The sequence below is a fragment of the Phalacrocorax aristotelis genome, chromosome 1 (genome assembly GCF_949628215.1).
Source record: "Phalacrocorax aristotelis chromosome 1, bGulAri2.1, whole genome shotgun sequence".
Lineage (NCBI taxonomy): Eukaryota > Metazoa > Chordata > Aves > Suliformes > Phalacrocoracidae > Phalacrocorax > Phalacrocorax aristotelis.
The window spans coordinates 202,925,456-202,939,388 of record NC_134276.1 but is presented as its reverse complement, the minus strand read 5'-3'; the positions used below and the strand labels follow the sequence as shown (position 1 = coordinate 202,939,388).

At 42.7% G+C, this 13,933-nt stretch overlaps 1 protein-coding gene across 1 annotated transcript in view; it reads left to right on the top strand.

The window, feature by feature from the left end:
• The first annotated feature begins 1,007 nt into the window (after nt 1-1,007).
• The window catches only part of SLC26A4 (solute carrier family 26 member 4), a 30,561-nt gene continuing 17,635 nt past the window's right edge, over nt 1,008-13,933 (top strand). The window contains exons 1-10 of the mRNA XM_075081352.1: nt 1,008-1,171; nt 1,546-1,685; nt 3,877-3,987; nt 5,558-5,748; nt 6,231-6,395; nt 8,984-9,136; nt 9,248-9,330; nt 10,283-10,430; nt 12,837-12,950; nt 13,737-13,814. Coding sequence (XP_074937453.1) covers nt 1,017-1,171; nt 1,546-1,685; nt 3,877-3,987; nt 5,558-5,748; nt 6,231-6,395; nt 8,984-9,136; nt 9,248-9,330; nt 10,283-10,430; nt 12,837-12,950; nt 13,737-13,814 — 1,338 coding nt within the window. The 5' untranslated portion in view covers nt 1,008-1,016. The remainder of the gene's footprint in view (nt 1,172-1,545; nt 1,686-3,876; nt 3,988-5,557; nt 5,749-6,230; nt 6,396-8,983; nt 9,137-9,247; nt 9,331-10,282; nt 10,431-12,836; nt 12,951-13,736; nt 13,815-13,933) is intronic.

Genomic DNA, 13,933 nt, shown 5'->3' with positions numbered 1-13,933 from the left:
TAACATGGAAGAGCTGCAGTGTGGCCAGCTGTACTCAGCATGCAGGATTGACTTTTTCAGCCCCAATCTTATCTCTAATCCTAAATTACAGCAGGGATGCCAAGGAGTTCATTCCCTCCAACCTGCCTTGGGCAAAGTAGAAGCTCCAGGCAACCTTCTGTCATTCCAGGTGTGGCAAAAGAGCCCGTGGGCTCCAAGCCGCTTCTCCTTCTGCCGAGGCGGCTGGGCGAGCCCAAGGACGGTTTGGAGAGCAGATGCAGTTCATTAGGTGTTTGTCTCGGTGTGGAGCCAGTACCGAAAGCCTGGATGACAGGATGCAAGAGGGCTTTGAAAACCCAGAGGAGGTTTCGGCTAGTCCCGTCTCGCCCCCTCGGGCGTGCCTTAGCGGCGAGCGCTTTCACAGGCTGCCGTGGGGCAGATGGCTCCTCAGGGCGGCTGGTGGAGGGGGACGAGCCCGTCCACCCGTCGGTGGGGCTCGCGTGCGTGCCGAGAGCCCCGCTCCACGCCCCGGAGCGTAATTCCCGCCGACAACGCCCCTCTCCCGCGCTGTCCCGGGGCGGCCCGCCCGCCCGGCGGCCGGCTTTGAAATGCAGCCCCTCGCCCCGGGGGAACGGGAGGTGCCGGGTTGGGGGGGTCGCTCCGGGGCAGGGCTTGCGATGGGGCCGGCGGGGGAGGGCGGACGGAGGCACCGCCCGGGCCGGCCCGCAGCCGGGTGTCTCTGTTTCCCCGTAAATAAATCTCCCGGCGGCAGCCGGCCGTATAAATGCCGCTGCGGCGGCGCCGGCTCGCCCTGCCCCACGCCGGCTCGCGGGCGCGGGCGCAGGTGGGGCAGTGGGCGGCCGGGCGGGCGAGCGGGGCCCCGGCCGAGCCGGCGCTTCAGGACGCGGACAGCGCTGCGGGGCGCGGCGGGGCCGGGCCGAGCCGCGCCCCGGGCTGAGGGCGGCCGGCGCGGGGAGCCGGCGGCGGGCCGCCAGGGGGTGCCGGCGCGGGCGCTGCCCTCCGCCTCAGGCAGGGCCATGGCCGCGGGCGAGCGGGCGGAGGAGGCGCTGGCGGAGCTCAGCCACTACGTGGTGGCGCGGCCGATCTACAGCGAGGCGGGCTTCCAGGAGGAGAACGAGCGGCGGCCGCCGCTGCCGCCCACGCTTGGCGAGCGGGCGCAGGAGGCCTGCAGGTGGGTGGCGGCGCCCGGGGGGCTCCGTCGGGCGCCGGGAGCCGTGAGGGGAGGCGGCGCGGGCCGGCGGGACGCGCCGTCCCGACGCCGGTAAAATCCCGTCTCCGGGGGATAAAGTGGCCCGACGGACGTCGATCCGTCGCCAGATCGAGCTTTGCTTTCCGTCCCGTCGAAGCGGGTGGAGGCGGCTGCCCACAGGGTGTTCCCCTCCGGAGGCAGCGCTTTTGACGCCAGATCCCTCTCTGGAAGACACGACCACGCCAACCTCTGCCGCTTAAAATGTGCTTCACCCCAGCTTTCCGTCAGCTTGGGGTCGCTGGGGGCTTTCCGGTTGCAGCCCCGTGGGGTACGTTCAATCGCTTGCTTTCTCACAGATGTTCAAGAAAAAGGGCCTTTCAGATTGCCAAGTCCTTCCTGCCCATCCTGGAGTGGCTGCCCAACTACCGGGTGAAAGAGTGGCTGGTCAGCGACATCATCTCGGGGGTCAGCACCGGCCTCGTCGCCACCTTGCAAGGTAAATCCAGGCGCCTCGGCCCTCCGCTCTCGAGGGCGTTTTGATAAGGGAGCCAGCTGAACCCAGGGATGTTATGCAGATGGAATTACAAATCTGAGACTTGTTATTTAATACTAGATATTAGGTAGTATTTTGCAATAAATAATTGATGGTTTTAATTTATTCCTCTTCTCTGCTTGGCTGGAAGATTTAAAGTTCCTTTGATGCACTGTCAAGATGTATTTAACCTTTTTCCCAAGCCTTTTATTCAAAGAGTATTCATTTTGATATTTAAAATTTTAATTACACTGTGATAAATCAGATAGGTCATGTGGTCTTATTTCTCATTCTTGGTTATCTGAGCCTATAGCTCTCCTGCAGCTGCCTACAAAAATCTAGTTATTGCCCCAAAATAATGCAACCTTGATATCTACTCTCCTTTCAAATTTGGCCCATAAGGTTGTTCTGGTATCTGCAGAAAACAACCCTCAAGGAGGCGGTGGCATATTCATATTTAAAAAATATATAAACTTGATGAATATTTACAGTACAGGGCTTGCAATATTAAGTTTTCCTTATTTCCTTATTCCATTTATTAGGAAAGCATTCAGTAGATGAACAAAGAGAAAAGTGGCAGAAATAAGCAGAAATGAATTGAAATAAGCTAGCTAAGGAGGACTTAAGGGGCAGAACCACTCTGCCTTGAGGCAGCTGGTAAGGTGCACTTTCAAAGACAAGAATAGCTATAACCCTGACGTGATCCAGCACATTAATTTCTTTCATCTCAATAGTGTTCTTATACTATTTTCACAACTTTTCAGGCGTGGGGGAGGTTAAGCTAGCTGTGTCAACCCCACATTTTCCATCAATGGAAATAAAGTGTTTGCACAAGGGGGCAAAGATTCATATTGGGAACAAAGAAAGCAGTTTCTGCATTCCCAATTAGCCACAAGTATTCCCTACTGTCAGTTCCCTTGGAGCTGCTAGGAAGGCACAGACTGGCAGAAAAAAAAAGCATTACAAACTCTGCCCCAGGCAGAGGGTGACCTGAGGAATAAGGAAGTGTTTTGTTCACAGTCCCGCAGAGTCTGTGTCAGAGCTGGAAGATATCTGCTGAGGGTAGTGCCACAGTTGAGGGACTCCCCTCCCTTTTTGAGATGAAGGGGCTAGGTGGGCTTTTCATATGACTTGTAACAGCTATTATGCTCTTACTGTAACCCCCTCATTTATTTTTTTACAGTGGCGCCTGATTTTCTCACAATTAGATTCCAGTTGTAAAACTGATTTCTGAAATATACTATTTGGTCTCCCACCTATGTATTAAAAAAAAAAATAAAAAACCAAATTAGAATTAGTGCAAACCTAAATCTAGCTGTAATTTTTAAAAAACATATTAATTCTGAAATTCTAAATCATGTGATAGTGGGAAAATTGGCCAAAATGATTGCCAAAAAAGAGGCTTCCGGAATCCTGAGGCCCTGATGTCCCTAACTCCCAGCAACTGTGTGTGTTGCTTGCAGTCCTCCCACTAGTCACAGTAGTATGACCGGGACTTCAATTGTTTTGAATTCTGATCAGCTCTTGCAGTAACTTTGAAAAGGAATACTGCACTCGGCAGTGGAGCTAACTGGGATATGATACTGAAGGCAACTTCTTTTTTTCATAGTGTGTTGGACTTGATGGCTTGCACAGGTATACAAAGGAAGACAATCATAAGGATCAAAACTCTCAAATTCATGTGATTTACTTTTGGTATTTAAGTTTATAAGCTGATACTGGGAAAAAACCCGTGGCCTGATTTTCAGAAGGGCTGAACATACTGATGTGTATTTGTAGTGCAATAATTCAGAGTCTGTGTTTGAAATTTCTGTCTATAATTTCACTACTAACACTTTGCATATCCCTCTTCTCCCTCAAGGGGCCATCCATTCACTCCTGCAACAGTGTTCCCCCACTTAAACTTCACATCTGAGCCTATGTTTTGTGCTACCTATACAAATACAGGAGCATCTTTCAGCACTTACTCATCCAGCTACCAGTGTGGGGTATACAATCATTTGCAGTCATTGATATCAACACATGTGCCTCCAACTGATTTACATTCTAAATTGTAGCTGTACAAAAGGAGTAAATCTTTCTGAAAGTCTATTCTAGACAAGATAGTAGTTTGTTGAGATTTTAAATCTGACATTTTGATGGTCTATCATTTCAGGTTTGGCATACGCTTTGCTGGTGGCAGTTCCTGTTGGATATGGTCTCTATTCTGCCTTTTTTCCCATCCTGACATACTTTTTCCTGGGGACGTCGAGGCACATCTCAGTTGGTAACTGCATGTGTTCAAGTTACAGTGAATTATCTATTACAAAATGTTAACCCTTTCTGTGAACATTCATATTTCATACAAGATAACGACTTTCTGAACCGAATTGGCTGTGCTGAATATTAATATCGGTGGGTTTGGGGGACTTAAGGCTTATTTCTTCTCTGCACAGGCATTTGTGCATAATATTTAACTTCAGTTGTGCCCCTGCATGCTTTCTGCTTGCATTTATGCTGAAGTTTAAATCTTGTCTTTGACTACCCTCTATGCAAGAAATTACAAGATCAAGGCCTCAGTAGGCAATATGAACAGACATTTTGGTCTATCAGCTAAAGCTCAAGATGGCTAAAACAGACCTCTTAGTCCTCTACAAGCCTTCCTTGCTGCATCTTTTTTTGATCCCTGTGGACAATATCATCTTCTTGCCTGTCACGGAGACCCAGAACCTGTGTGTCCACTCCAGCCTCGCTCTAGGTCCTCACATCAAGGCTATGGGTAAACCTTGTTGATTCTTTCTGAATACTTTATTTAAAATATGGGGTTTATTTCCTGTCCATTCTCGCATTTAAAATTCATGTTACAGCTTGATCACTGAAGTTTCTTTTTCTTCAGTCTAACAAAATACCATCTTTCCTTGTTCATATCTGCTAAGAATAGATTGATTTCCCCTCCCAAAGCTTTGGCATGATATTATGCTTTTTCATCAACTTTCTCCTCTGCTGCATCAAATACTTCTGTATGTTCTCTCCACTTTGTTAGTGTCTTCCTGCCCTACCTGTCAGCTCACACTTACTATCCAGGTCTGAGTTGTCACCTCTACATAAGTTGACACTCCTGCTCTTTAGATTATCAAATGCTCCTTTTTATGCTTTTCCAATACTCATATTTATTAAGTGTCCTCTAAGGTATCTGTAAAATTAACTTATCCTTCTTTAAGACATTTCATGGCATTTTTCTTTTCCATATAACTTTAGTAAATAACTGCAACAAATATGATTACTTTTAGATTGTGTGTTGCTGACACAATGATCACTTACTCTCTCCGTATCTTGCCCAAAGTATAGTTTCAGTCATCTTTAGCCAATGTAACACCACACTACTGCCAAAAGATGTGGCCCTACCCCTTGGTGTATGTTCTTGCTACCACCGCAGTGTGGGGACTCCTGACCATGTAGCTATGTGGCAGTCTGGATCAGCTGAAAACTAACCGTGACCAAAAAAGAAAAAAAAAAAAAAAGTTGCTTTCAGCTGGATCAGTGATCTGTTTTGTCTGGTTATAGTGCTGATACAAGGGAGATGGTTGGAACATGTTGCCCCTTTTGGCCTTGGTACAGCCCTAAATTGGCTTAAACGAAGCATGAAACTGCATCTGTATGTACGATGTTATTTAAGGAAGGAATTGTATCTTTGTGTCATGTTTGAAGTGCTTGTGGCTCCTGGCCCCCTAATACCACTAATGTACCCACATTAAAATATTACATGGATTTTCTGATTTAGAGTTTGCTTGTCTAGTCTGATAAATGCTTCTTTTCAATGTATATTAAACTTTACTGCATTCTGTTTGCCATTACAGGTCCATTCCCCGTAGTCAGTTTGATGGTGGGATCTGTTGTGCTGAGCATGGCTCCTGATGATAATTTTCTCATAGATGGCACTAATGCTACAGGGACTAATGCTACTGGGACACTGGTAGACACTGAATCCAGAGATGCACAGAGAGTGCTGATTGCTAGTACCCTCACGTTTCTGGTTGGAATTTTACAGGTAAAATAGTTGGCTTGAAGACACAAGGTTGATACTGCTTTAATTTTAATGGGAAAATGTACGGCATGGAAATACCTAGTAGGGCAGTAAGATATTTCCTTTTAATAAAACACAAAAATGAAGGAAAGTAATCTCAAACTCTGGAGAGCTTTTGGGGGATTATTATTCTTATCCTGGGCAGAGTCTGTGGCAGCATGACTGGGAGTGCAGTCAACAGAAGAATAGCCCTGTGATTGCAGACCGAGAGACCTGCATGAAGCTAAGTACTAATGGTGTATATCCTGGACCACCCTTTCACACATTCCTTCAGGTCTCCTTTATTTCCTTGGATGGCATGATATTGTGCTACACTAGGCTGCAAAGGGAACATGGTCCTAAGACTCTGTAACAACAAGAAGAAAAGAACAAAACATAAGGAATCACCAAATAAAAATGTACTTTTTTGTTGTTTAGCAGGCTGTTATTCTTCATTATTTTTCCAGGTAGTATTTGGAGTCCTTCAGATTGGTTTCATTGTGAGGTACCTTGCAGATCCACTAGTTGGGGGATTCACAACCGCAGCTGCTTTTCAAGTGCTTGTGTCACAATTGAAAATAGTCCTAAATGTTTCAACTAAAAACTATAATGGTGTGCTTTCCATAATATATGTAAGTATACCCTTCTGATCTGTTTTGGGTTTATGCCAGAATTTTTATATAACTGTTTATCTTCTGCTTCCATTTCATATAGAAATGGGTCATATCTGTGGTGGTAAGTATAGGGCATTCATTTAGTTCTCACTCACTTTCAAGATCTACAGCTGTTCATTTATAGCTGTGGGGCCCTAAGTAGCAGCTTTCAGGGTTCCCCAGACAGCAAGTCTAACTGCCATCTTGAAGTCTTTTTCAGGCAGAGCAATTTTTCACATGAAGTTTAAACGTAATTATCTGGCAAAACAGTTCTTCTTGTCTAGGTTGTCACTTCTGGAGACTGATTTCTGTCCCACCACCTGCTTTCTGGCTTATTGTGAAGGATGTTTCATCATTTCTTAACCCTGTCAGGTCATCCCCCAAAGCTGACCGGTCCCAAGCCTCTTTACTCTTAAACCAGCACGTCATTCTGGTAAAGGGCATCGTTCTCCATCCCACACTGTAGCCATACTTGTGAATACCTAAAGAAGGATGTGGATTCCCACCCTGCGGCCAGGTAACTACTGGTTAGCTAAGGTGAGGCTAAATGTTCCTGTCACAACTCCATTTGTGGATCTTAGAGAAAATGATCAAATGGAGGAATGTCTTGGCTGGATTACAAAATACTGAATTCCTAGAGATCTCATATTACGGAATAGCCTCCTTCCCCAGGAAAATTATTGAGAGATTTGTCACTGACTTCAGCATGAAACTATTCAGGTTCATAGCAATGTAGAACTTCCATAGCACTTCACATGAGAATAACAGATTTCTAAAAGAGGCTGTTCTAGACAAAATTGTATTTACAGATTTTACATGCCAGTTCAGGCAACCAGACTAGCAAAAATACATTAGACATCTAGATTAGCAATAATAGGATGAATATAACTACAAACAGCAAGGTAAAAATTAGAAAAAAAAATCTGGTGGACTATTTGAAAAAAAAGAAGTATCTTGGGCCTTTTCGGAATTAATGAAAACTCTTTCCCTCAGAACAAGGAAAATTAGATGTGATAAAGTAGTGTCTAGCAGACCTTAGAGCAGACCTGGCAGGGTGATGGACTCATTATTCCAGCAGCTTTTCTATCTCTGTTTTGTATGTTTATTGAAGGGTGGTACATTTAGTAGAAAGTATTTTTGAAAAGGAATTACATGGCTCTTCCAGCTCCTGCAAGCCTGAGTGGAAAGCTGACTTTTTCAGGTTAAAGCTCAAAGCTTCTGTGTTCTTACAGGTGAGCTAAGTCAATGTGTTTGCAGGTGTGTGTAAGGCAAAGAAATTGTGATTTCTGGTCTGCTCAACCAGTGACTTGCTGTGTCAGCTTCAGCAAGTTTTGGACTTGCTTCAGAAGTGGTGTTTAACAAACTGCAACACTAAGCATCCAACATTAGCAGAATCCACAACCCAAAGTTAGGAAGTTACTGTTCCCCTGTGAAGCGGGGCAGTGTGAGAGGTGGTCAGTAGGAATGGGATCCATGGTAAGCAGTACAGCAGGCAAGAAATGGCTTCAGTCACCTGAAGAAAGGCACCTGATTCAGTGTTTCAGGAGGGCTTCTTCTTTAGCTTAGAAGGCATAGCTGATTAACCACTTAGACATTTTATTTCAAAACCAGAGTCTTTTCAGAATGGTAGTAGTAGTACTGCTACTGCAACCCTCCCTTTGCCTTTAAACTGACAGCTCAGTATTTGGGGAGTTAACTAGGATGCAAGAAGTCTGTTTCTAACCCCTTTTCTACCAGATTGTTATATTGAACGTCCTTCACTATACATGGAATGATTGAATTTTCTTGGAGACAGGGGCAAGTGAGAATTACCCTGATGCCTCCTGATTCTGGAGGACAGGGGAGTATTTGTAACTTTTCTGTAACCAGCCCTTCATGTTTTCTTCGTATACTTGCTTGCAATAAACAATAGGACCAAGCAAGGGCATAGCAAGGATAGAGGATGGAGCTGCCTACAACAGCGCAGCTATGACAGTCCTCCAGCCGGGGACTGAACTCTGCTGGGAGGGTTAATGTACTGCAAGGTGAGGTTTAGTGACTGCTTTTCTCAAGTGTAGGATTCTCCACAGCCTGGTACAACTCAGGTGTTCATACTTATTCTCTGGATGTCAACAGTGGAAACATGTAAGCCACAGATCATATATACTGGGTGCCGGAGTTTTGCCCATGGGTCTGCTAGCTGTTTTTTGAGTACAAAAATGAGGATGTCCCTTGCTATTTGGACAAAGTGAAGAAACTATAGATCTTCCCTTCTTTTCTCCAAGAACAGGCAGAGGTAAAACACAGGTAGGGGTTTAGCTCGTCTTTCTTAGTATTAATTTCCTAAAAATCAGAAAGCAGAAGCCTCCTGTTTGGATAATTCTTGAAGTTACGCTTTTTCAGTTAAATTCACCATTAAATCCATTCACTGATTCTGCATCACCTTGACAGTACATTATCCTCAGGTTCCTCTAGGCCTGAACAAAGAACTAACTCGGCCTCCTCCAAAACCTGGATCTTTTCATGAGTATTTCCACATCCTTCAAGTGGACATGGGCATGTTTTATGTTGTAATTTTTATTTTTCAGACTCTTACTGAAACATTTGAAAAAATCGGTACCACCAACATTGCAGATCTTATCGCTGGGCTCCTCACCATTTTTGTCTGCATGGTAGTTAAAGAAATAAATGACCGGTTCAAACACAAGATACCTATACCTATACCAATAGAGGTTATCGTGGTAAGCAAAGCAGCATAACAAAAACTGATAACAAATAAAATAGATGGGGCTAGCTACAGGAAGACAAGAACCCTTTTTAAGTATTAAAACTGTTGTTTTATTTTATTACAGACAATAGTAGCCACCGGCATTTCATATGCTGCTGACTTTGAAAAAAAATACAATGCAGGCATTGTTAAGAGCATTCCAAGAGGGTGAGTGCCTTTGTTTTCTGGGAAATAGGTATTATTTTAATTGGCTAAAAATGACAGTGGTAAGAGAAATTACATAAAAGAGATATTGAGAGCTGTAACCTGAGTTTAGAACTCAGAGTTGGAGATTTCCTGAGTTTTACTTCTGGCTCTGTCAATTAGGCTACCTAAATATGTTGCCTTGCTTTCCTTTGTCTGTAAAATAGGCTTAGGAACATCTACCTGATTCATGAAGTTCATCTGAGAATTAATTGCTTCAGGCTCATGAAGTGAACATATGCCTATGGAAAATGAAAAAAAAAAAAAGGATTTTTAATAATGAAATTCTGCATAGATTTAATTTCTGTAGACCTGAGTTATCCCATTGTGGTTCATATGCATGTCACTCCTGTTATCCCAATCAGTCTTGTCACTTCCATAGACACAGGAGCAAGGATGTTCAGGATTACACTGCTAGAGACTTTCACTTGAAAGATTCAGAGCACTTCACAGTAGTAACCTTCACATTCCATTTGGTATTCAGAGCTTGATTAATTAAAATTTGTGGAAACACAGTAGGGGATAAAATGTTTTTGAGATCTTCTGAGGAAGTATGTTAACAATAGTATGAAGTGTCATTAACATATTTATGTAATTCATCATACTATTCAATACATCCTTTATTCAATGCTTCAGAAAATGTACTTTTCACTTTGCTATCATAAGGCCAAATCTCAGTCATGCTGAGAACAATGGGAGCTTTGTTGCTGACTAATAGCATGAGGATTTGGGATATGGTGAGCTAGATAAGCGTGTTCTGTATGTCAATGGGCTGTTTCCACCTTTTTATTAACTTGCAACATTACACTTCATATTATAAGCAACCCGTATGCCTCCGCCTCAAACTCCTTGACAATTTTAGTCAGAATAAAATTTGATCAAAGTTGGTAACAATAATATATTTTCTAAATGCTAGATTTTTGCCTCCCGAACCCCCAGATGTCAGCCTGTTTTCTCAGATGATCGCAGCCTCCTTTTCCATTGCTATTGTTGCTTATGCTATTGCAGTATCTGTGGGAAAAGTATATGCCACCAAGTATGACTATGCTATTGATGGAAATCAGGTATGTAAAACCAAAATAGTTTATAAACCAAGTGAATTTAAGTTCTGTTTCATGTTGACTTATGTAGCCAAATGAAAGAAATACCATTCACACACATTTCTCAGACTAAAGTTGAAGTCTGACAGGAGAAATTCTTTCAACTATTGAAAAAAAATCGCTGAAATGGCCATATATTACCTGACAAATTTACCACATAGAGATGAGCCAGATGTGCTCTATCTTCAGCATGGGCCTTTCATACTAACTAATTCCTCTGTATTGCTTTAGTGACTGCAGTATCTCTGAAAAGGTAATTAAAGCTAAGCACTGTATAGGGCAATTATCTGGTGATGTTGAGTTGACATGGCCAGCTTTAGCAGCCTGCTTTCCATTTCTACTCATAACGCGTATTTTGAGGTGTGTTGCTGGGGGGGGAGGAAGACAATGTCAAGCTAAGAAGCTGCTCCAGACAGCTTTATTTAGGCTTTGTCTACATGCAGGATTTGTATCAGTTGAACTTTTCAGTTAAGGCATGATTTTATTTCTACAGAATAAATTATTGTACTTCTCAGCATGACACCAGTTGCATCAATATAAATATTCTTCTAACTGTATAGCTAAGCCCTGCAGCTTCACAAAAGTAAACACCTACCAGCACATGAGCATACCTGAATAACTGTCCCCATGAAACGGCTGAATCGTTTTAACCATTGGTTTCTAAAGGCACATAGCTAGAATGTTACATGAGCTATGCATTGACAAGCTCTTAGGGGATTCCTGCATTTGTTCAGTGTCTTCACCACAGGTTATGTGCCTTGCCTATGGGTGTAGGACAAAAATTCACAAAGCTTCCTTGTCCTGCATCTATGCTAATTTTGAATTTTATCCTTTGAACATATGAGAAAAAACATCACTACAATAAATAGTTAAGCTGAGCACTTTGTTTAAGGAGTCCTTTATTTTAGTGCTAATAGATTACATAAAGTTTGATTTTGGAAACAGTTTTGCAATATGTAACAAAATTACACTTCTGAACATGTTGGTCACTTTACAATACACAAAGTTCATACCTGATAACACTTTGATTTAAAGTTGCCTAAAATCCATTGACTTTCAGTTTAATAAATCTGACTGAATAATACATATTTCTGAAAGTGCCGTTTATGCTGTTCTTTTGTTGAATATGCTGTTCTTCCAGCACTGATGTGTTTCAAAGATACTAATTATTGTAGTAGTGGAATTACTGTCTACAAAAGCACAGTGGCTTCCTTTCAATACTATGCTATGAATTTTACACATGCAGCCATGAATGGTGGGCAAATAGTTTACTTGAACTGGAGAAGTTCAAATAACATCATAAAAGCAGGTAGTAAAATAATTTTGAAGGACAGGTCAATACTATTATCTGCTACTGTTTATTTTGTCCTCATAGATTCATAGATTATTAAGACCAAAGAACACTAGGAACTATACTTCCAAATTTTCTTACAGAGCCCAGCTGTTACACAGGAATAGGCATGAATCATCTAGGTCTGTTCTGTTACAGAACATGACTTTAAAATCCTGCTCTTGTAGCTGGAGCTTAATGAAGAGCTTACAGGAAATTTCATTGTGGAGAAAAGAAGGGAGAGAGTCAAAATAAAATCTCAAATTATTTTTAAAAATTTGCAGTGAGTGAAAGCTCTTGTGATTGTGTCAGCTTGATAAAAAAAATGTTTTTGTCAATTATATGGGGTTGCAGTCAGCTCCCAAATGCCTCATTTCCCAGCAGAGGAATGGCCCAGATCCCAGGACATAAAGCTCCCAGGGTCCTTGTCAATTGAGCAGAACAACCAGCATCAGTAGGCACCAGCATCTGTGACCCTGGGGCGAATCTATGAGAACACTGCTGGGGACTCAGCGTGAGCTCATTGGGATGTTCAGAGTGGAAAAACTTCTGGGTCAACAGATTAGAAGTTTTCAGTGAAACTGTTTTATTGCAACGTTCCTGATTAGTTCTACTAATAATACAATGCTTTGCATTAATTAAAGGCTTGTCTAAACTCAGACTGTTCTACTGATTAAAATTATTTGTTTAACTGATGATACTTGGGAATTAAATTTATACTAGTCCCATTTGTTGATGCAATTATACCAGTGTAATTGTTAGAAATAAGCTTTAAATGTCTTTACACCGAGACGAGTATGTCCATGTTAGGGAAAGTATACCAACTTCATTGTATTGAAGTAGGTACACTTGTATTGCCAGGTAGTTATCCTGGCACAAGAATCATTTGTGTAAACATTGAACAGCTATCACTAATCCATCCTCGTCTCAATATTATTGTGCTAACTACTTTATAAACTACTGTAGAAGCTATTGTCATTCTCCATTGCAAAATTGTCTTCAGGCATCTGTATTTACAGCATCATCCAATTATCTTTCAGGAGTTTATTGCCTTTGGGTTCAGCAACATTTTTTCAGGTGCTTTTTCTTGTTTTGTGGCAACTACTGCTCTTTCACGGACTGCAGTCCAAGAAAGTACTGGTGGAAAGACTCAGGTAATGACCTTTTCACTAGTACTGTGCACGGGTAAATTTAACCTTATATAGGGCACAGCTTTCACAGTGGGATAAAAATTGTCCTAAAATGATTGTGTTGCTAGCACATGGAAAGCCACAGGTATCATAGCTAGCAGCTTGTGCTCTGGTAGTGAATCGTTTTTGTAGCTCTGCCAGAAGAGGGCAATCAAGTTTTACATAGCATGAGTTACATTAGGGGTCAGAAATCCTTCAAAATTAATTCCCCAGAATTTCATTCCTGTTAAGGGACAGAGTTTGTCACAGTAGGCATTCAGGATGAGGGAGAAACTCCTCTCGCAGCTGCCTATGAGGTATTTAAGTTCCCAGTGCTGGCCTGAGCAGCCCTGCCATTTGCCATTCATCATCTGCCCATGTGCCATCTTTCTAATGTCGAGTACGCTGTTCTGTTTTACAGTACTATGGCTTTGCACTTTTTAACAGTGGAGAGCTACAGGTTATCCAGCAGCCCCTTTCCAGCTGACGCTCAGACTCTGCTCCTTTTATCTGTCTATGCAACGTAACGCCTCCAAAAGCTACTACCTTGTGTGCAGTTGTTTACACTACCTGCTTAATTGAATTCCTTCAGTGTTAGCTGAAGTGTATAATGATTGCCCATGTACGGCTAAACACAACAGCATTTTGGCAGCTCTCCTTGTTCCTAAAGTAATGTAACATGCAACTACTTGTACATTTTTCTTTGTAATCCTCAAAACTAAGATAAAGTCTTAGTAAGTTCATTTCCTATAAACACTCTGTTCTTTGCAGGTTGCTGGTATAATCTCAGCTGGGATTGTTTTGATTTCCATTGTTGCCCTGGGGAAATTGCTAGAGCCCTTACAAAAGGTACTGTACTCATCCTCTGCAGCACAATCACCAGCACCAATCAGACCAAAATGCTCAACTTTGACACGCAGGATTAATAGCCCTGTTTAAACTATGGTGACCGATACCAGCCAAGGCTC